Source organism: Diadema antillarum, unplaced genomic scaffold (assembly GCF_040938485.1).
Source record: "Diadema antillarum isolate AM-2024a unplaced genomic scaffold, OU_Dant_1.0 seq00000341_RagTag, whole genome shotgun sequence".
Lineage (NCBI taxonomy): Eukaryota > Metazoa > Echinodermata > Echinoidea > Diadematoida > Diadematidae > Diadema > Diadema antillarum.
The window spans coordinates 1,045,573-1,069,789 of NW_027271354.1; the positions used below are offsets into that span (position 1 = coordinate 1,045,573).

Sequence of the window (24,217 nt, forward strand, 5' to 3'; positions counted from 1 at the left end):
AATTAAAATCATACTGCGTAACAATTCAGCCAGCTACTAGGAACTTTTTTTTTTGCAACATCTCAACACCAATGCTACCAAACAATACAGGTACAAAAGTTGCATGCTTGACTGTTACTAAATGGCAAGCAACGCTGGTTGAATTTCTTGATGATAATTGCTGTATCAATATGAAGAGCAACAAATGTGAAATGCTTCTTGCTGGTGATAAACTTTGAAGCTCAGCAATCATCCATGGGTAGTACCAGTCAATTCAATGACAGACTTCTCTGCCTCGTCACTTCATGATATACAAAAGAGATGTCAACATTGCAGTAAACTGCTTCAATAAAATCTTTCACATTCTTAAGTACTATTAAATCTCTTTAAAAGAAATACATAAACTGATTCTATTTCTTTTCTTAGATGGGATTTTTTTTTTCAATGTTTGTTTTGTTTGTTTTATCCATTATCTTCTTTTTCAAATCATCATTTTCAAAAGACCGTTCCGTTCTAGAATCACGCTCAGAACCTTAAAATACGCAAATAGATGTGATCCATGAGGTGTTTTCTTTGGCCCAGTTTGGCCTGATTTTCATCTTTACAGTCAACATTTCAGACACATTTTCAATTTTGAAAGAGGGAGGAAAACAAATGCATAGTAATAGACTTCCAAAAACAGCAAATGTGACTGGCGTTCTTGCCAAAACTAAAAGACGGGACAGGCTGGCACGTAAAGAAGCTAAATATCATATAAAATATCATATAAAAGATTTGTAGTCATCTTGTAAGTATATCTATGATTGATGCAGAGATGAATTTCATCAAATCATTTTCAATTTCATGTCAAGATGATGGTTAATGAAAGCCTTTAGGACAGTAAAATGTATGAAATAATACAGATATTCATGCATTGTAGCCACCTGTCTGAAAAAAGAATGCCTCTTGATAAATGCCTAAATCATCTCATTTTCCCTCCAAAACAATTCATTATGAACATTAAATTCTGATGCCATTGTAGGAAAACTTAGAGCATAATAAAAGAGAGGAGACGAAAAGGAACTTTTGAAAAGATAGATGTTCTCCCTACTGTTTTATAAGGGATAGTTTATGATTAACTCATAGAGCATGATTCTAGAACTGGCTTTCTTTCAGTGACCTTCGGAGGTACTCCTTCCTCTCTCACACATGGTACAGTTGAGTGTTTTTATGGTGTAAAGGGCTGTCAAGTGTCTACAACACAAGAGATCACAGACCCATTATGTGTGCACATGGGTCCTTATCACAGGCACATGACAAGATATTCATCACTTACCCCGACAGATAAAAGGAAATGCTAGTGATTACATGGCAACATATACCCACAGAGAGTTGAAAGCTGATGAGATGAAGGGAAAGGAATAAGATTCAGGTAACGCGAGCAGGCAATGCCTGGGTTTGCATGCGAAACGTACTTACGGATTCCTAGCAACAAACTATTCTTTATAATCTCTTCATTTCTTCAGCTTTCAAACAAACTTCTTTAAGTATCTGTGAGGGCATACGTTCCAAGTATTCATACGACTGTTGTGCAAGACCATGCTGATGAACACCTCCTTTACACCACTCCTGCCCACTCAACTGTACCTTGCCCCCCATGGCCTCAAGCTTTCATACATGTCAACCCCTGGTTAAGGCGCAGGCCACAGCTCAGCTGCTTTGCAAGGGAGCGCTCGCGTGCGGACAGCTCCTCAAACTTCTGCGGGTTCTTGCAGAACTCGCACTCCTTGGGGCAGACAGGCTGGTTGAAGCGAAGCCCACTCTCTGCCCACACCTGGGACAGCGAGGCCACAAACTTGTCCATCATCTCCGGGGTGTGGAACGGGGTCGGGGCAACGCGCAGCTTCTCCTCCCCAGCCGGTACAGTCGGAGGGTTGATGGCCTGGACGTAGATGTGATGGTCCTCCAAGAGTGAGTTGGCTACACGGGTGTTGGCTTGGGGATTACCCACCTGCACGGGATGGGGAAGCAAAAATCATAATGAAGAGTAGATGGGACAGAGGGACATAAGCTGGGAATGGTGGAAATATTTTCAAGCCTCCCTTTATCTAAGTTCTCATAGTCTGCTCTGAACACCACTGACTGCAGCCACTGTAAGAAAAAACTGCACATATCATAGGATGCAGCTTGAAAGAAAGAAGTGGCTCTTCATGATCAAGACTTCTTTACTGTCATACAAAAAATAGGATATCGATGATGGCCCTCCAAAGGTCATGAAGAGGCACAGCTCTCTCACACTGGATTAGACGATCATTACATCTGGCTGATACAAACTGTAAAACGAGAAATTTTTTCGTGCATGAAACTTTCACAAATTTTGCGAAAAGTGAAGATTTGTGAGAATCAAAAGCACAAAGAAGTTTTTCTCTACACGATGCAAAGGATGCCTGCAACAAGTTTCAAGCTGCGAAAAAGGCTGTCGAATCTAATTCACAAAATTTTTCATGCCCCAAATGTCCTGGTTTTTCAGTGCTCATACAACAACTTGACAGACAACAAAAGTACTTCTGAAATATCATTCATGCTATATTGGTACTTGTGCTGTCAAATCATGGCTATATATGAGGGGAACGAAATTTGATGAAGAAAAAAGAAATGGAGAAAGAATAGCATAACCAGAAGAGAAAGGGCCAAAAGAAAACAAATAAAGGAAGGCAAGAAAAACAAAAAGAGAAAAGAGATTACGAAAAGCAGCAATTGCAAATCATTTCCCTACATCCATGGTGAGAAGGCAGAGAAAACAAAGAAACAAAATATGAGGAAGAATATAGTGACATTAAAGATTAAGAGAAACTTTTGATGCTCACATGTATAGGTATGATGTGGCTTGGGCAGTGAACGACTGGCAGTCCGGCAGCTATCAGCTTTCCTCGCAGCAGGGACACCATGTCCTGGTGTCGCTGACGCAGATCCATGCCTTCCTTGCTGGCAAGAACCTGGAACAGGACAGGAAGGGACAAAGAGATAGTCAAATGGAGGAGGGGTGAATCCTTCAGTGAGTGTTTAACTGGATCATCGGCATTTGTGTGCAAGAAATGAAGGTGGGTACGCTAGTGATTTTTGCAAATGGCTCCTTTTATTAGTCAAGTCAAGATCAATCAAATGACTTTTCATTTGGGAAGGCCTTATCCTGCGAGGCCATTGAGACGTCTATCTCACAAGTGCTTCTTGGCATCAATGTATAAGCCAAAGAGTGTGTGGGATGTGAATTCTTGTTTTAATACATCAAATATCCTATACAAGCCTTTGACAATCACCCTCATTGCTTTTTGCACAGAGAAAAAAAACATGACTTTCCAACTGACAGCAGAGTATTCAATACATCTGTAACTACTGCAGATGCCAAATATTTTGTGGGCATAACATTTTGCGCATCTGGAGTTGTATGAAAATTTAGCAGGTGGTTGAATTCGCGATGCAGAATGCGAATATCATACTGCTTGTGTGTACTTAGAATACAGACATGTAGTGTGCACATACAAATGTCAGCTGGACATCTGAGTGCAACCAGTGCCTGCCAATGTTGCATATATGTACACTGCTCTCCTATTTAGCACCCAGAGGGTGATATTTTGGCGAGTTGTTTAAATTCGGGAAAATAAAGCTCATATGAAATATTCAGTATTTGCATAATCTGAGCCAGAGAAAAAGGCACTGAAAAGATAAACTTACGTCAATGGATGCAAGAGCTCCAGCCAAGACCATGGGTGGCAGGGAGGTCGTAAATATAAATCCTGCGGCATAGCTGCGCACCATGTCCACAAGGTCTCTATCCCCGGCAATGTAGCCTCCTATCATGCCATAAGCCTTGCCTGTCATATCAAGAAGAAAATAGTATTTGCGTTAACAATTAATCTCATGACAGAAAGGTGTGTTTTTTTTCTCCTTTAAAAGTTTGCAATCTTCTGCAGGTGTGAATGCGCTTGCATCTTTTCTTTTTTTTTGATGTGCTCTTGTGTGATCCCAAAGTGTATTAGCCGATTTAAATGCACGATTGCAATCATACATAATCAAAAGCTGGGTTTCTAGAAGACAAATCCATTTTTTCCTCTTTCATTGCAGCACCTACATTTCTTACGATTTTTTTTTTTAAATACTAAAGTTACAGACAAATCAAAGACATGATTTTGATACCCAATGAATTGCTGTAAGGCAAACTGAAAATTTAATTGATAGAACAAATAGCTAGCTATGTGCATATCTTTGACACAACCATGATGTGTAAAACTTTTTATATCTCAGATGTGATGCATTTTCTGATCATATTTGAATCACTGTTCCCGTCACCACTATTTTTTTTTTTAATTGGTAGATGGTAAGACAGTAGTGAAATGCAATATGTGCATCTGAAGGAAGCATATTTCATGCACATACGTTACCTATAAAATCTGCATGTAGGAGACACAACGCAAACTATTGTACTAGGCTATATGTGGCTATCTTCACTGGACCTTTCAAACTTTAGTGCAAAATCATAGTCTTACCCAGGGTCCCGGATATGATATCGATGTCATCCATGCAGCCATCGCGTTCCCCGACACCGGCGCCGTGGCGACCATACAGGCCCACTGCATGGACTTCATCCACGAAGGTGATGGCGCCATACTTGTGGGCAACATCGCACAGCTCCTTGAGGGGACATATAGCTCCTGCAGAGTGACAGTAGGTCAAGGGAGAGGAAGAGAGGGTTACTGAGAACCGGATTACATCATATAAATGCCAATTTCACAGTATAATATGTTTCTTCCTGCTGCTCTTGTAATTTTGAAGCCAACACTGGTGCCAACGAGTTCCAGTACAGTACTCTCCGTGTAATCGGGTATCGCTTAAAACGGGTACTCCGTTTAATTGGGTAGTAATGTCAAAATCAGTTCCAATGAACATTAAAATTACCTAATAATCGGGTTGCCTCTTTGCAGAAATGGGTAAAAAATTTCATTGTTATCTACTTTCTACCCACATTTTATAGCAGATATAACACTTTAAGAAATCATGAATGTCAAATTTTCCACGGCTGATCGCCTTCTCTGCTTAATTTGCAAAGAAGATGGACCATTTGGGGAGTGATAAAAAGAGTGTAAATTATTGCTCGTGACTGAGTAAGTGCAAGGTATGTATAATGTGCTGTGCAAGCACGAGTGTTAAGCATACAGTGTAGGTGTTTGGTGCAGTGTACAATGCATGTACATACACACTGTGTGTGTCAATTGTGAATGAGACGTGTTCTTCTGTTAATCGGGTACTCCGCTAAATCGGGTAAGAAACGCTCTGCCCGAGCCTACCCGATTATGCGGAGAGTACTGGTCAATAGCACAATCAGGGTATGCAATTGTGTAACAGGGCAAAAATGAAAAAAACTAGGTGAAAATGCTTTTTTTGTTGTTTGTTGTAGCTGAGTGTTCAAATTTTCATTTCATGTATAGAACGAGTTAAAATTTTGCATTAAACTGCGCATAAATTAGCATTTAAATTAGGGGTGTCGAATTACATTGAAATGACTAATATATTGGAAAAATTCATTTAAAAAAAGGAGAATGTTTTTTTCATCTGATAATGCTGTTAGATATTCCTAATATCTCTTTCATTCACCACCAGCACATAGCCATGACATATCACAAAATATGAATGAATTTCATATTTTCACTTCTCGAAATGGATGATCAATTTTGTAGGCATTATTTTGAATTCAAATAAAACCACTTTTACATATTTTATCATATTTCACTTTTGCCACAGAGTGAAGAGGCGAAACTTTCAGGAATAGGTAACAGACATATAGTGGCCATTATTACAAATTTTTATGAAATTAGGGCTGGTACTTTGGAAGATATTATATTTTTCATCAAAAAATTATCTGTACAGTTTGACCTTGAATGTGCGCACAGTGTTTGGATCAATTCTCATATTTGTAAACACAGATAGAAGAATGAATGTGAGATTTATGATGACTTGAGTTGATATCCAAGCTGTGACAGTCAAACAATGACATATCAAGCCAAAATAATATGTTTTTGCTTATGATATCTTTAGAAATTGAACAAGCTTTGAAATATGAACACTGAACACTTATCATATGACCTTCATGCAGTATAACATGGGTGTGTATCGCACTTATTTATGCTCAGCAATTTGTAAAAATATAAAAAAATAAGTTCCTATTGCTCAAATTTGCTAAAATTTTCACACAATAGATTTCTACATATGTACAATTCATGGTTAAAAAAACAAGGATATTCAATAAGGGGAAAAGAGTCTTTAAAGTAGTCAAATTAGGATATACCTCACTGAAAATACTGAAAAACGGCTGCACTTATTTTACTCAGCATTTGAAAATGGTTCAAAACTCAAAACTGGCTGAACATTTATTGGCAAACAGCGCACCATATTGTAGTGTGTCTTCAGTACTTTCAGGAAAAGCAGAAAAATAAGCTGTTTCTCCATGTATAGCTGTACAGCATGGGTTAAAAGGTCACAATGTCACAAAAATAAGCTAGCATTACACTCCTACCAGGATGGGACTTCAGACCTTATAACTTTCTCCAGCTGAAAGAACCACTGTTTTTTATTGCATGCAAGCAATGCCAGGAAAAAATCCATTAATTTGATACCAAACACATAGGGGTAGACTTAAAATATGGACCTCAAATCTTGATTTTACGTAAGTTGTAAAACGCTTTTTTTGACGCATTACGTGGGTTTTGGGGGACTTTTTGGTAATTAACCTTTAATAATTAACAGTAAATGAGAAGAAATTAGCTATTGTCTTACCACATGTGATTACTGATGTCTTAGCATGCTGCATGTGAATTTTTAAGTCAGTTGGTGCATTCTTTTAGAAGTTACAATTTTTTAAAGTGAGAAAGTCATGATTGCATACCCTGATTGTGCTTATCACCTACTGTACTTTGTGTAAATTTTAAGAGACAGCCATATCTAGTTCCCATGGGCAAAAATTCAAAATATAGCAATCATAGCAACAACAATGCAGTAATTCAGTTTCATTTCTATGCTTTCATTATACACCCCAAACATGCCACTGATTGCACATTTCTTTTCTTTTTTTCCAACAAAAATCTCAGTGCAGTATTAAACTCAATTGACCAGTTTATAAAGACAAAGTGTTTGCACACATTAAATCACTGGTTAAGCTTGCCAGATGCTTAGCTGAAACAGTAGCAAAGTGGATTCCAAGTATTGAAATTATTCAATTACAGATTGATGGAACAGCGTGTCGCTAGGTCATCAAAAACAAAATGTCCATAACTATGCATACATTAGTGAATGAGAGAAATGCATTTCAATAAGGTGCATATTCCACAGCCCGCAAAATTTGCTGGTCCCTTAACATCAAGTCATCTAACACACGTGAATACTTGCTCACCTGTCATAGAATGGACGGTCTCAAAGGCAACTATCTTGGGTGCAGTTGGGTCCGACTTGCTCAAGAGCTCCTCTAGGTGCGCGGGGTCGTTGTGCCGAAATATAAACTTGGGCACGCGACTGTTTCGTATACCTTGGATCATGGAGGCATGATTCCCCTCGTCCGAGTAGATCTCACAACCTGAAGAGGCCAGCAGAACAAGACAATGCAAAAAATAAAAGGGTTATCGACGAAATTCAAGTACGCAATGAAAATGATTATTACTGGAGCTACTTTGTATACACATACTTGATTTAGGTATGTGATGGCAGAATTGTGGGCAGGGCATTAAAAAAAAATGTTTCTCCCTTTTCCAAATTGGGCATTAGGGCATGGGCTCTATATTTCAAGTAAAGCAAGTGCCCATTCATTTTACTTGCCTCACAGTGACAATCAGTTGCCCTGGGCAAGTTGCAACCAAGTATGAAACTAAAGTTATCAAATATTTTGGACTTCTAATCATCGAACATTTCAAGAGAACTGCATGTCGTAAGAACTGAAACAGATTATCATATCACAGGAAATTGCAAGCAATACATCATTTCCTCCTGTTAACCATACTAGCACCATTAAGCAATGCAAAAGGCAGAACATACTCAAACAAAGGTGGCACTCAGGCAATTTCATGTGAGTTTTAGACTATGTCTAAGAATTATGAGACGGAAGAATAAACCACAGGTATAAGGGGGAGGGGGTAGGTGAGATTTAAAGAGCCTTATTATTATTAATCATTTGCCAGAGAATGGGATGGCATAGAGGCAAATTAAGACTTGACTGAACAGTTTAACGACCGCCATCACAGATAAATGATTAACAAGGTCATTAAGAAGTTCAATATTACCTATAAACAGTCGCATTCAATTTCAATGGCTTGTTATGAGTCTTTGCATCTTATCAAGGACAATTACCACATAGACATTATAAATATGAATTCACTGTTTCGTTTACTTTAATGAGGATGACATTTCCATCTGTGCAGTTTCACTCCTATGCTATGAAATCACATCTCCTCGTAATTTTAAACTCCGTATATGACACTTGAGATAAACTCATAATTTCTTGACCACATATTGTGTGGCCTTATCCTTTATAAGGCTTTGGTAAAACTGCAATGTATTGTGTAGAGTGTAAGAGATCTAATACACTTCATTATTATTTTGAATGTTCTTTTATTTGTTATTCTTTTTACCCACCAGCTCCTCACTATACCATCACCTTTCACCCCTAGTTGTGTGTTTTTCATTTGTTTGTCTTCTTTTTCTTTTTCTTGGGGGGGGGGGGGGGGGGGGGCTAGGGCTATCCTTTCCATAAAACTAGTTCAATACAGCTCACACACTCAAAATAAACAAGCTAAACATGACAGAGTGCCAAGGAAGAATTGTTTAGAAGTCGTGACAGGTCAGGTCGTATGTCACTTGTACCCATTACACTGTGAGAGGGAGAAACATGGACACGTAGCCAAGGCACATAAACTGAATCGTGTCTAGGAATGTTTAAGAGAAATTCTTATCTAGAGAAACCATAAATCAAAGTAATAAAAAGACAGAGGGATGAAAAACAAAAGAGAGAAAGGAGGGGGGCGTTGAGAAGAAAGAAAGGGAAAAGCCACAAACAGCAACTGGAGAGTTATTGCCAGCTAGACATTTGACCTGGGGGTGGTGATAGATGAGAAATTCTTTCGCACTGGGAGGAATATGAGGTAATACATTGTGTTAGCAGTAATTGCAGTCTGTGTGAGAGCTTGCAGTATCCCTTGTTATGCACTTGCATTTGTTCATTTTGGCAGACTGGTCTAATATTGAATACTGATAATATGACAGGCCAATTTTCATTCCTTTAACTCATGATATCTATCATGAATGTACCAGTAAAGACTTTGAGAATGTGCAAACACATACATTGTGTAACAGCATTTTAGGGAATAATGTTCCTCTATTATTCATTTCAGTGAAGAGCACTTACTATGCCAAGTGCTTTAATGGCCATGATGTGGCAAATTCTCGAGAAAATATCACATTTTATCAGCACACTCTGAAGGGAAGTCAACTGCAATCCTCAAAGAATTATAACATTATACTGTTGATACTAGCTGTACTCCTTAAATATGAAACTACCTTTGTAAGGAAACAAAAAATAATTTCTGCCATCATTCGGTGCAACTAATAAAATTGCTTCCTCGCTCATTGCCTGCGTAGAAGGAAATATAATAATCATAATGCACACAAATTATTCAAATTGGACTTTAAAAAGAAAGAAAGAAAGAAAGAAAAATAACTAACCTGGCAAAGACTTGGCAAGGGTGAAGAGAGTTGAGTCATTGGCCACATAGCAGGAGGTGAAGACAAGACCGGAGTCTTTATTGTGGAGTTTAGCCAGCCGTGCCTCCAGGTTCTCATGGAACGTAGTGTTTCCCGAGATGTTCCGGGTGCCACCAGCGCCTGTTCCGTGTTTTTCCATCGTGTCCCTGCGTGGACAGAAATCAATGGCATGACAATCCATTAAGAGCTTATACACATTTTGCATTCTTACACTTCAGTTAAGTATCTGCTGGCAGTTATTTTTCCACTGACTCTATAAAGTGTTGATAAATTCATAGTTTTTTAACTGTCCTAGCTCATCATTATGCATTACAGTGCATGCCAACTTGTCCACATGTAAATTTGTATAGTTGTCCATGTACTCTAGATTAACAGACTGTTATTCATCTTACGTTTTGTGATGAACAACAGCATTCATCTATATCTAAACTGTTATAAAAAAGAGTCAAATGAACCACCATGTCTTGCCACATATCATCTATAATAAAGAGAAATTAAACAACACTGTCAGATTCAGCCTTTCTGGCAAGATCTTCTTGTATGCAACAATAAGATGCACAAGTCATCACTGAGCCAGACTTTTAGGTCATCCTCAGCAAACCTGGATAAACAAATACAAGAAACTTACGCCACTGCCTGCTTCACTTTCGGGTGCCGACTCATGCCCAGGTAGTCATTGCTACACCACACAGCCACGTGGTGACCATCGTTATGGAGGAAGCGCTCCCCGGAGTAATCGTAGGCATAGGGGAAGCTCTCCGCTTCGCGGTTGACGCGCTTGAAGACGCGGTAGGTGTGGTCCTGCTTCTTGGCATTGACGAGGCTCTTGAAGCACTTGGTGTAGTTGAATTGTCCCTTCTCTGTGGACACCAAGTACATCATGAAAATACAATGTCACCTTTAACCCTTTGCATGCTTTGAGTGTTGACTGGCACAAAAAACTCCATAGCCTTGTGCACGCTGTCCAAAGAAATGGACAATGAAAAGGTTAAAGAGACAATCCATACTCCATACAATCTCACCATCTGACATCTTGGCAGTATTTCATGAAACCTGTCAGTCACTGACAACTGTTCGAAGCCACTGAAATCCTTGCATTTGATCACACTAGAGCCAATCTGTCAGTGAAAATCACTCGACAATCACTTGATGAAATGCCCTCCACTTGACTGCTAGTATCACTTGCACTCTGCAGTAATTCATTCTCATTATCAAGTGTAAACCTAAAATGATTTATGACTGCTTGTCAACCATGGACGCCTACTTTTTTAGGTCTGCAGAAGTACAAACAACATTTGCGTCCACATTTTCTGAAAATTGTGCATACTCCACCAACAGATGCAAGAATTACGAAAGCAAGCATGTACCTTAGGACTGCACCTGATATTAATTGGACTCAACAAATCAAACAAATCAATAATGACAAGAGAAAATGCAAACAAAATGGCCTATCTTTACTAGAAGTGCAATTGATAGCACAAGAAATATCATGCCATGGATATAATCTTTGTAATTATGTGACCCTGCATCACATAACAATAACCACTGAAACATCGCCAAACATGATTCTCAATAACATATATGAGCAAATTCTGAAAAAAAAAAGAGACTGTAATCTTTTAAATGACATAACACTCAATTTAAATGGACTCTCCGAGCCTATCTAAATAATAAATACATGTAGGAAGCACATCCTCTTGGAAAGTGTTGCTGAGAAAAGACGCTTTGAAGTTTAGGTCTATTCACATGCTTAATCTCATCCAGTGATGCTCTGTGCGCTGTGCATTACAAGAGCAAGATGACCTCAAAGAGGTTGACCCTCAATACTCCAATATATGATTGAGTGAGGGCTTTAGGTAAATTCCCAACGATTAAATGCTTGACAGTAAACATAAATCTCAGACATTAGTCCCCAAAATGATTCAACTGTACAGTACATAAATTCTACTTTCAATGCACCTGTCAACATACACCCTACCTGTGACAAAGTCTTCTTTATTGAGTGGCTTAGGCTTGGGCTCCGGCTGGGGTTGTTGTTTTGGAGAGACAAACACTGCATCGCTAACGCAGGCTGTCACTTCTTCCACGCCTGTGCACCAAAAATGAAATATTATGCAGAGATAAGCATTTTTACATCAACTTACCTCACTGAAGAAAGACAAATTAAAGGGGGAGGGGTAATGGGGGCTGCAGCATTACAAGCTTGTGGCTCTTTTCACCCCCCCCCCCCATAAGAAAAAGAAAAAGAGAGAGACAAAATAACAAATTCAAAAGGAAAGAGAAATCTGTGGACCAAAACAACAACGTGTGGCCTTTCATATTTTCCTTTCTTTTCTCACTTCCGTATTATTGTATTGGGATGACAATATCCTTGAATGGCTCCATGGACTTCACAGGGAAAAGTATGACACTTGGCATCATTTCCTCTAGTTACCACACTGTATAAAAAGAGAAACAGCACATTCTACAGCACCGTTCTCCTTTTAGAAAAACTAAATGCACGTAATTCACATGGTCATTTTTCATTTATCAGGTACATACATCGTGTATGTCTGTCATTGATCCACGCTTGCTGAAGGAAAAAGCACTGCATGTACATTTATAAAGAAGCATGTACATAATTGTCAATATGGGCCTTCACTGTTTACCAAGGAAGTACCACTTGGCACTAGATGATGTACATGTTTATGAAGAAAATATTGTGTGAAGAAGCCATTACTGACATAATGACTGTGATGCAGTGTACTACATGTACACATAGGCCTACATGTATAGTGTAACCCCAACCTGGTTTTGGATTCCAGTCATTTCTGATATGAAGTATAATTGCCAGGAAACTGGTCACAAGATTGATGGTAATTAACTCATCCATTAATGCCATAATGGTTTGTACCATGCATACGGTACATTTAATTCAAGGCAAATAATTAGAATGTCTCATAATGTAATGTGTATGTGCATACATGTACCCTCAAGTGTGTATTTTAATAACAGCTAAACGTATGTGAATAAGCCGAGCATTCAGAGTTATGTTGCAGAACTACAATGTATAAACTACATGTATGTTTTGCTTTTAGCCTGTCTTGCTTTGACTACACTACACAAACAAGGTTACTGAAGTAGAACAGCTCTAACCTGCCACTATTGTACCCACACTATAAATCACAAGAATGAGTCTGTTTAAAGGGATGGTACTGTTTTGGTTTAGATGGGGCTGCAGGTTTCCAACTTTATGTGTGTATGTGTGTGTGAGTGTGTGTGTGTGTGAGTGTGTTTGAGAGATGACAACCTCTTATGAAATACATTGTACATACATGTACGAAAGAACGTGTAATTCTTAGAGGAATTCAGTTTATTTGATGAAAATTGGTCTTGATAAGGCTGAGATATCCAAATAAAATGTGACAGGCCATGACTTTTATTAGGATCCTTTTTACCTTGTCTTTGGATATCCCGTGTCATTTCAAAACCGATTTTCATCAAATAAACTTTCAATTCCCTTTTATGATAGCATTGTATGCTCGGTATACAGTGTTTTTTAAATATCTCGCAAAATGTTAAAAGCTGAATCATCACCTCAACTAATGTACCCTGTATAATACCATCCCTTTAAAGGCCAAAGGAGAGCACTGGGACTCATTACTGGGATGGCAAGCCATACACTGTCAACCATTAGAAGTTGACACTGTGCACACAAATTGCGGAAAAGGTCACAGGGGATGATTTGACACTGCAGGGTCAGAGAGAAGCACCTGCGCCTGGTAACATGAGTACCTGCTATTTGCACATGACCGACAATTCTCAGGAAAATACAGCATGTGGGAGGTGCAAAGTCTTCCCTAGGACATTAGTAATAATATCATAGAATATTCATGTTGTACCAGGTACGTACAGCCTTGTATTTATAGTACCAGGTACCACGGTAGGAGTTTCTGGCACCATGTTGGTCATGGCGCATCACTCCAAGCATTTCCACCTTACTACATTATGTGTTATACTTGGATACTGTACCAGGTACATAAAATTAACTACTGTGTACATGCAGTGTATTGTAATCTGTATGCTGTAATATTCCATACATGTCTACTCACAATCTAATGCATTATACTGTAATACTGCAGAACTGCAATTATGTGGAATATTCATACAACATGATATCAATAAATGTTACACTCATGATATTACATGTATGGGTAGAGTACCTGCACATGTGTACACTGTATAATAGAACATTTGAACATACTGTGTACACAGTGTAATAGGGTTAAATTTGGGATGTGTACACCTGCGTACAGTATTTGGTGGTGGTTTTTTTTTTCACAATGAAAACTGAGCAGCTCAAGTAGCAAGCACCTTACGGCTTACAGATGGCATTCCTTTTCGTTTTCACTATTTGTAACCCGTTGAGGACGAGTCCCAAGTGTACTCGGGCAGGGGTCTATGGGAAATGCGTGCTGTAGCAAAATCACTCTGTCCTCAAAGGGTTATAAATTTGAAAGTTAGGGCTTTGAACAATTTGTTAACAGATTGAAAATTGCTAACAGCATCCACTTCAAGTACTTTCCATTCATAGAAGCTGTGTGGGAATTCCTGAATACAGTAGCAGATTTTCCACCTCAAGAGGATCATCGACTGTGGGACTGCATAACTCTAAACTGATGGAAAAAAAGAGAGTTTCTCTCCCCGTCATTTGTTGATTACATTGCAAATTAATAGAACTTTCAGCATCCTGCGTCAAGGTTTAAAATCACAAAATAAATATTTGCCATTTCTGTGCACATTGCACCTGCCCCCCTCCCCCCATGTCAAAACAGCCCACTGAATTGAAATTTTGGAAACAATAAGCATATGTATGCAGATCATAATCTTTTCTACCCTTGTCAAAGTTATAAAGTGTCAGAACGTTTGCTCATGTGCCCGATGATAACCTGAACAGTCGCCCCACCATGGAAATTGGTGTGAGGTTTGTTTAGTCTACAGCTACATGTACAAAATTGTACATTGCAGACTGCACTGTACATTGTATTGCAATTAACACATACACTGTACATTGTAAATGACATGTTTATTCAGCAATTTAAACCTCAACAGGGGATGATCCAAGTTCTAGTTCCAATGTAAAGATCCGCAAATGACAAGGTGAGAAACCTTTCTTGCCTTATCAGTTCAGAGTTAGTGTATATGCAGTCCCTCAGCCAATGATCCGATTGAGGTGAGAAACCTTTTCCCTCCTTATCAACGTTATTGAATGTTGGATGATTTGCTTATGTGCCTAATGATAACCTGATAAGTGACCCTGGTATGGAAATCGGTGCGAGGCAATTTCATTATCCTACAGACATTGCAGACTGTATCGTACAGTGCAGGGAACCTTTATTATCAGCAGCTTTAACAAATTTTGGCACAAACCTTCTACAGCTGTACTTCAAACTGACAGGCAAATATGTATTTACAGGGAATGTCCTAACAGCAGTAAAAGAAATTATTGTAAATCCTGATCTATATACACTGCAAATATTTGTCGGTGTACATGGTGTTCTTTATAGTATTTGCCAATCATTTTAGAGGACACACACACCCACAGGAATGCATACATGTACATTGTTCATGTGTAGAGCACACACATGACCCTATTTAGAAAGATGAAGAATACAGCGATGATGTCATGGCTTCATCATATCTACTGTACCCTGGCCTTATTTTCCATTCGGGGCATACACTACAATTTGTATGTCTTCATAACGTGGGGGACAATGAAGAAATTAGAAAAGGACTGTGGGGTCTACATGTACATACATGTATATGTATATATGTACATTGCAGCAAACACTAATATTTGGCAGGGCCTGCACACCTTAGTGGCTGCATAATCACAACACCTGAAAAGTTCTCCCATTGTCAATGGTTATTATGTATTGATGTACAATTGTAGCCAGGGTTGCAGAGTACCCTTTTTGTATTTTCTAAAGGGCTAAGGGGGGGGGGGGGGGTTGGGAGGGGGTCTCTGTCTTCAATGTACACCTGTTCCTGGCAGGGTCAAGGAGCAATGCACCCTTACAGTGTATATCTTCTTTGAATGCTTTTGTACTGACCTCCTAAAATCTGATTCATTGATAATTTCCACACTGATATACCAGAACTTCTACCATCTACAATGAATTCAATGTACACAATTTGTAACATCATATAAAAAATCAACATTTGAAAACATGACTGATTTGTCCCCCCCCCCCTCCTTTCTAACATTCAATCTTTGAAAAAGGGCTCATGATTATATCACAATCAACTCTCTCTGCAAGACGTACATAGGAGCTTACCATTCCTGAGATCTTTGGGAGGAGACTCAGAGCGCGCGTTGATGATATCGGTGTCAACGACGGGAGAGAACTTCTTCATGCTTTCCATCTGGGCCAGGAAGGGGCACTTCCTGACAGATGCTGCTGCTGGCTTCTCGCCTTCATCTATGCAAATTACATTGACAAGAATAGAAATAACAGTACTCTGTAAATGTGAGTTTCTCATGTGCACATCACCTGATGCCTCCTGGACTTTGACTTTTGCATACAGTACATCTCTTTGTTCAAATACTGTACTTGTGGTACAGCTGTACATGTAGAGTTAGACACAATCTACGTGTATGGGAACTGAATATTTCCGCAGCACTTTATGATATCATACTCTTTACTTTCAATGTGGGGAAAAAGTAACTGGCACATTTGATATATTTGATAGTATAAATACATCTTTGAAATATGATTTTTTTTCCCCTGTGTTTACATGTATGTAACAAAAAGCAGAGACTCCAATCCCAAGCACCTTCTGATCTGGAGATTCTCCCGCCGGAAACCCCTAGCAAACGGGAGACTCCAAGTTGACGTGTGCGAAGTGCGAAGTTCCTAGGATTCTAAATGTTCTCTGGTGCTATCTAAGGTTTATTTTTTCAACATACGATAGAAATAAGTAAGAAATCCTTTCCACCGGGAGACACAGAGCCAGGGCGGGAGAAATCAAATCTCAAACGGGAGAACGGGAGATTGTGCAAAAATAGGCTTTCGGCGGGAAATCTCCCGTCGAAAACGGGAGAGTTGGAGTCTCTGAAAAAGTACAGATTTTGCTGTGCAAGTACAGTTGTATGTATCATTTGTACAATTGTACATGTGCAATTGCATACAATACAGGATCCTTGATGCCATATTTTGTAGTGTGTGCGCCCTTGCTGGCGACCCCTCTTTTGACTCCTCCAATTTGTTGGCTTTTTGCATTGTCTGCTGTGATTTGTGAGTTTGTGAGTGCTTCTAGTTGACCAGTTTGATACCTGGATACCACTGGACATCTATCTGATTGATATGGAATTTCATCTCCTCAGAAATTGTAGAGTCAATTTCTCAGCTTGTGGTCCTATTTCACTTTTACTTGCCTGCCTGTCCCATATGTACTTCTTCATGTCTTGTTCTGAAGTTCATGGGCTTTAGCTGGGTGCTTCTTCTGTGCAACCAACCGGAATCACACACAATAGGATGACATGCAGTGTCCATTGTGTAGCTTCTTCTTAGTACCACCAATGTCAATAGCTCTGCCAGAGTGGACTCTCCCCAGGAATGCCACTTATTCAGTACAGCACAAGTGAACTGAAGTCAATATGGAATGGTATGAGCTTTAACCAACGCATGTTAGCTGCTTCTACTTATGGAAAATTGAAGACCTTGGGAATACACAAGAGGCGCAATGGTCACAGGGGCTGCCGTGGTGGTAAGAAGAAGCAGATTATTGAGAGTGAGAGTTCAACTCTTCCTGTAGTTGTGCATGCTCTCTTTACTCTTGGTCTGATTAACTGTCAATCAGCATGCAATAAATCTGATTTAATTAAGGATCATCTGATAGACCATGATATTGATGTTCTAGCATTGACTGAAACTTGGTTCAAGTCAGGCGAGCCCCAGAGCGCAGCGAGAGTAACTCCTTCTGGATACAGACTGCTTCATGTCCCTCGGAAGTATCGCAGGGGTGGAGGTGTAGGTCTTTTGTACAAATCAAGTCTGTGCTCAAAAGCAGTAAGAACCAACATTCAACCTAAATCATTTGAGTTTATGGAAACTGATTTGTCACATGGTACTGCAAGGATTAAGGTAATTGTGGTTTACCGTCCACCACCATCACGTAAGAACTGTTGTACGTTTACTGAGTTCATCCATGAGTTCTCAGTTTTGTTAGATAGACATTCCTTGTTCACTGGGAAATTGTTCATTCTTGGTGACTTTAACATCCACTGGGAAAACAAACAATCCAACATTTGACACTAAAGCTTTCCAGAGACTTCTCCTAGATCATAATCTGCAGCAGATTGTGGATGAGCCTACTCACGAGTCAGGTCACATTTTAGATCTGATCATCACCCATATTGATGTGGAAGGCATAAATTCAGTATGTATCCAGGACTCGATATCAGATCACAGCTCTGTCCACTGTCTCCTCCAACTCGAGAAACCCAAGCCTGTGAAGAAGAAGATCACCTACCGCAAGTTGAAGACTATTGATTCGACTCAGCTTAGGTTTGACCTGAAACATTCCGGTCTGTTCTCTAACACCTGTGGTGCCGTGAATGACTCAGTCCATCAGTATAATGTGGTTCTCAGGGAATTGTTGGACAAACATGCTCCTGAAAAGACATGTGTAGTTGTGGAACAGCCGGCTGTCCCCTGGTACAGTGAGGTTATCGCTACTGCAAAACGCACGCGGCGACAGCTTGAACGCCGATGGAGGCAAACTCGTGCCCCATCTGATAAACAACTCTTCAAAGAGCAGAGAAATCGAGTCAAGCAGTTGTTCATGTGTGCCAAAGCTGCCTACTACAATAAACTAATAGTTGATTGTGGATCTGACCAAAAAGCACTCTATGCCATCATCAACAAGCTTCTGTACAGAAAGACAGAATCAGCTGTGGCACTAGGGCATCATTTCTCTCCTGGTCGTGTAGCCTCTAAATTCTCAAGGTACTTTATTGGTAAGATTGAGTCTATAAGATGCAATCTACAGTCGAACATGTCTCTTACTGTAGAGCCAGAGTCAGACAGTGATACAACCTCAAGTGATGAACATCTTACTACACTCGCGCCCACAACTCCAGCAGAAATACAGAGTGTTATCCGCAGCTCTCCTGCCAAGTCATGCTCCCTGGATCCAATCCCAACCTCAATTGTGAAAGAGAGTTATGAACTAATGGCCGTTCCTATCTCCAGGATAATCAATGCTTCCTTACAGGAAGGAATGTTTCCAGATGAGCTGAAGCTCGCCCATGTCACTCCTGTACTCAAGAAGACACCCTTAGATCCGGATAAGATGAGCAGCTACCGACCTATATCTAACTTGCCATTCCTTGCCAAAGTCCTCGAGAAAGTAGTTGCCAAAAGACTAATGTCACATCTCCAGGTCTGCAAACTCTATGAGCCGATGCAGTCTGCTTATAAGAGACACCACAGCGTAGAGACAGCCCTTCTGAAAATAGCTGATGACATCTTGCGAGCAGTTGACAACAAGAAAGCAGCCATGGTACTTCTCTTGGATTTGTCAGCTGCATTTGACACAATTGATCACAAAGTCCTCATTCACAGGCTGCAGCAGGATTTCAAAGTTGGCGCCACTGCCCTTCAATGGTTCAGATCTTATCTCCATTGCCGAAGACAGTCTGTGAACATCAATGGAACTCTGTCAGAGCAGGCCTTCCTGACCTGTGGCATCCCACAAGGTTCAGTCCTCGGACCATTACTCTTTACACTATACACTTCCCCCCTTGGGAACATAGCACGTCAGCATGGTTTAGAACCCCACTTCTATGCAGATGACACTCAACTTTATGTGACATTCGATCCAAGAGTGGCAGCTGAAGAAACAGCAGCAGCTACGAGGATGACTGAATGCCTGTCAGATATCCGACAATGGATGGTGAAGAACTTCATGAAACTCAATGACGACAAGACTGAATGCCTCATCATTTCTTCTCCACAAATGAGAAACAAGATCGTCTCCATGGATTTTCAGGTCGGTGATGTGTCTGTCTCTCCTGCAGATAACGTCCGTAACCTTGGGGTCTACTTTGACCAGTCTATGAGGATGGATAGGCATGTTTCGCAGGTATGCCAGACTGCTTACTTCCAGCTTCGTAGCATCGCAGCTATTAGACCTCTGCTTACAAGGATAGCAGCAGAAAGCATCATTCATTCACTCATAACATCAAGACTGGATTTTTGTAACAGCCTCCTAGCTGGCCTTCCATCTGCAACCTTGAACAGACTTCAAGCAGTACAGAATGCAGCAGCACGCTTGCTCACCGGGCTGAGGAAGTATGATCACATTACCCCTGTCCTGGCTGAGCTGCATTGGCTTCCCATCAAGAACAGAATTGATTTCAAGATCTTACTTCTCACTTTTAAGGCCATTCATGGTCTGGCCCCAGGATACCTGTCTTCCCTAATTGAGCGACGGCAGTCTCGCCCTGGCCTTCGTTCATCTGGCCTCACTCTCCAGGTGCCCATCACACATCTCAAGGGATACGGAGACCGGGCGTTTTCCTCTATTGCTCCTCGCCTATGGAACTCCCTCCCATCTTTCCTCCGTGAAATTGACAAACTGGATCACTTCAAAGCCTCACTCAAGACTCACATTTTTCACCAGACATTTAATTGCTAACTGTCTTGGAGGAGTCTGCGCCTTTGAATGTTTCTGTGACAGATATATGGCGCCATACAAATGCTGTGGATCATCATCATCATCATATTGTATAATTGTACGCAACCTGACAAGTGTTTGAGAAATGGGATATTACACATGGTGTACAGAAGTGTACAACACACATAATGTACATGTACCTGTGTATACAGAGTACAAAAATTGTATGTGACACTGCTATAGTAAAAAGTGTGATAAGTATCACCAAACATGCAAAACATGCAGACACAGTAGCACAATTTACGATCAAATGAATACTTTTACTGCATTTGGGACAATCAAATATTGTATGTGCCTGGTATTGTGTACACCGTTAATATACATGACACACTTTACAACATAAAGCTTGTGCATATCATAATACATTGTACACTTGGTTTCAGTGATCAATACATCATACATGTACAGTTGTAGATACTTTAGCAGGACTCTTAACTCTACATGTGGTTGTTGACATAAAAATCACCCCCTTGAGAAACTCAGAAATATAAATCAGTTATCTATTCTTTTCAAACATCAGAAAGGAGAAGCTATTATAACATTAAGAACTACTGTTTTATTATGTAGAGTGCCTTGCTGTATACAATACAATGCAAATTTGTTCACGCACATACAGTGTAGTGCCTCTCTTTCGAAATTTTTATTGCTACTCTTGTGTAACTCTCTCTCTCTCTAACTAAAAAAAAAAGGACCTGCAAATTTTATGTTTGTACAACTATGCAAACAGAAAAAAAAAAGCACACATTTTGTGCATTGTACAATTGATGCACAATGGCTTGCCATTATGTCTCTGGGAAAATGGGTGTTTCTGGCATCAAAGCACAGAACGTTGAATATCACACAATGAATTGACAATTTTCACAGCACTTGCTTCCTGGTACAGAGGCACCCAAATCCAATGGCCAATCAGGTGGCTACGCCTTGATTCATCACACCCTGTGGTCCTGTGTGAGACTGAATGACTATTGATCTTTGTGAGGAAGTCTACTGTAGTTTCCCTGTGGCAGATTTCTACTGTACCTCCAAAGTTCACTTGCAAACAGGTGCAACCTCATTTCCTCAGTTAGTGTTGAAAAAAAAAAATCAATGTTATCTTTCATACAAGTGTGAAAAGATTTTCTCACGATGTTTCAGCATTTTTTTTAAACCAACTATTAACAGTCCATGTGGAGTGAGAGAAGAACAAAAAGTAGAACTTCCTCATGAACTCTCCTACCATTTATGGCAACTGATTGACAAATTGCCATAGCTATTGACATGCACGTAAAGAACACCAAATATTCCCCTATTCAGTTTTATACTTTGTGGTCAATCCTCCCTAATGCACACTTGTGACCTACAAAAAAGTATCTAAATGTGAATCTTGAGCAAACATTCCAAAGTAGTTGGGGTATCAACGAAAAGGCTTTTCAGCGTGACGTAATTTGCCTGGTGTGCATTTGTACATATCTACACGTAAGTGATAAGATGAAAGGCATTAGTTACGTTCAGACGGGAGCCCTTAACCTCGAAGTTAGGAAACTTCGAGGTTAGAGCTTGTAGTTAGGGACCGTGAAGACGCACTCGTAGTTAGCAAACCTCGAGGTTTGCTCGATGTTTCGAGCCACGAGAAATCTTATGGTTAGCGCTCTAACCACGAGCCACGGGGGGTCCCCACTCGTAGTTAAGCACCGTGTGGACACAAAAAACAACGAACTCGAAGTTAAGAGTGACCTCGCCGTAAACTCCAGCCCCCACAATTTCCCTCTGCTTCCGGGTCAACCTCCCAAACGTACACCACAAATACACTACACGTGAAAAACCTATGACGCACGACACAACAACATCATCTTTTCTTCCCATGCGCTTGATCTCTGAAACTGAACACGTCAAACTCGCTACTGTATTCTATATTCTTCTCCGACGCTAAAAAAAAATGTTTTCGACGAATATCTTCATAAAGGCATAAAGTCATCAGTGCAGTGCTATCTCTGCAGTGTAAGTGAGTCCGACAGGGTTGGACTATAGAATAAATAGACGCCTTGTTAGCAGTGTGGGCTGAAACTTCCGCTTTTGTGGTTTTAACATCGAGTGGGACCCACTCGTAGTTACGGGGGGGGGGGGGGGGGGGGGGGGGGGGCAGAAGCTTAACCTCGAGGTTTCGTAACCTCGAGGTTAAGATTCGTCGTGTAGACACACGTCGTAGTTAGGGGGCAAGAGCTAAACCTCAAGGTTAGGGCCTGCCGTCTGAACATAACTATTGGTATTTAAACTGAGCTCAAAATCAGTCTACAATGTACATTCTTCCTGGCTGTGCTATTTCTGTGTACAACATCTGCATCTAATCATTCCAGATAACTTTGGAACTACATTTGTATTCTCAGTGAGTTAAACTTGGAAATAATCCCTAATCAAACAAAGAGAAAAGAGGAAACTCTGTCATTGCTGATTATGACACAAGAAAGACTATAATATATTGGCCCAAAGCAAAGATTGAGAAACCCACTAAGAATTTGTCCATAAACTTAAAACTGTTTGAGCTGAATGAAAGACAAGTCTGCAGTGGAGTGCCTGGTGTAAATCACTTGAAAACTTTTTTTTCTTATACAGATATCCAATTTGTCACTGTACCTGGTACATGTACATTGTATGTGAACTTTCATGTACATACACTGTACACATGTGCAAACATGCAGAACCTCATGCTTATCCTGTTTTAGACACTTTTAATAGATGCCTGCATTTACAAGAGGAAACACTTGAAAATACCATCTAGTTCTTGGCCTCCTTACCTTTGCTGCTCTCCGAGTCCTGCTGGTTGGTGGATGCGTGTCGAGACAGCAGCTGAGTCATGACCGGACACTTCTCGGCGTAGGAGAAGAGCGCGGTGCCGGCACGCTTGGCGTACCCCGTGGGGAGGTGCGTCAGGAAGGGGCATCTGAGTCGGGCAATGTGTGCCATCGTTGTTGGTCAGAGTAGTGAGGGAAGGGGGGGGGGGTTGCAGAGGGCTTTACAGAGAGCTCACTCGCTTTGGCAAGAGGTTGGAAGAGTGGCAATGTTGAGAGGGTGATGATGCTGATACAGGAATGACGTCTTGGTCCTGAGAAGGCTGCTGTGTTCAGTGGTTCTGAGATGGCAGTGTTACAAATGTATTTTCGGCATGCAGACATCAAAAATTCCTGCAAACAGAGTAGGATAGAAAGAACTCCATGAGAATAAAATATTGTGAAAATCATCATTTAAACACAGTGCTATTTGAGCTGTTTTTGCTGGTCTGTTTACAATACATGTAAGGCCTACTGTAAACACTGTTTTTTTTACCATGGTCAGAGAAGTATGGGTTACAACCTGTACATGTACAACATACAAAATTTGTATGTCCAGTGACTTGCAGCCCTGATAGCAGGCTCTAAAAATGCATCGTCACTATTCAAGTGGGAAGGACTTTTAATTTACTACATACACAATAGATCAGTTTAGCATTGGCCTTTTTCAATAATCCAGGATGTTTGTTACTCAGATTCACAAAGCCTACAAAGGCCATGCATTCCTATTGAGACTGTCTGACAAAGAGGAAGTTCTGCATGGGTAAGCCCAAATGGGCATACTGCTGCTATTTCCTTGTTTGTCTGCATTCTGAACTCTTTACCTGAAAAAAAAAAAAAAAAAAAAAAAAACAGTATTTTGGCAGACTTCTAAATGCAGTCAAATATCTTGCAGAATGTTTGCTTCAGAACTGCTAAATAATCAAAATGTAGTT

General features: G+C 40.2%; 1 protein-coding gene across 1 annotated transcript; it reads right to left on the bottom strand.

Moving 5' to 3' along the window:
* Positions 1-390: 390 nt before the first annotated feature.
* Positions 391-23,677, bottom strand: LOC139730896 (5-aminolevulinate synthase, erythroid-specific, mitochondrial-like). Its single transcript, XM_071641773.1, has 10 exons — positions 23,250-23,677; positions 16,074-16,217; positions 11,735-11,845; positions 10,385-10,616; positions 9,718-9,902; positions 7,400-7,579; positions 4,503-4,667; positions 3,691-3,830; positions 2,826-2,954; positions 391-1,969 (listed from the first exon to the last, which is right to left on the bottom strand). The coding sequence occupies exons 1-10, from the start codon at positions 23,416-23,418 to the stop codon at positions 1,622-1,624; spliced, it is 1,803 nt and encodes a 600-aa protein (XP_071497874.1). The 5' UTR covers positions 23,419-23,677; the 3' UTR covers positions 391-1,621.
* Positions 23,678-24,217: the final 540 nt, after the last annotated feature.

Coding starts and splice junctions, on each gene's coding strand:
- LOC139730896 (XM_071641773.1), bottom strand. CDS start 23,418: ATGGCACACATTGCCCGACTCAGATGCCCCTTCCTGACGCACCTCCCC. Junction 7,580..9,717: donor CCTTGCCAAGTCTTTGCCAG/GTTAGTTATTTT, acceptor TGGCCTCTTCAG/GTTGTGAGATCTACTCGGAC. Junction 4,668..7,399: donor GACCGTCCATTCTATGACAG/GTGAGCAAGTAT, acceptor GTCACTCTGCAG/GAGCTATATGTCCCCTCAAG.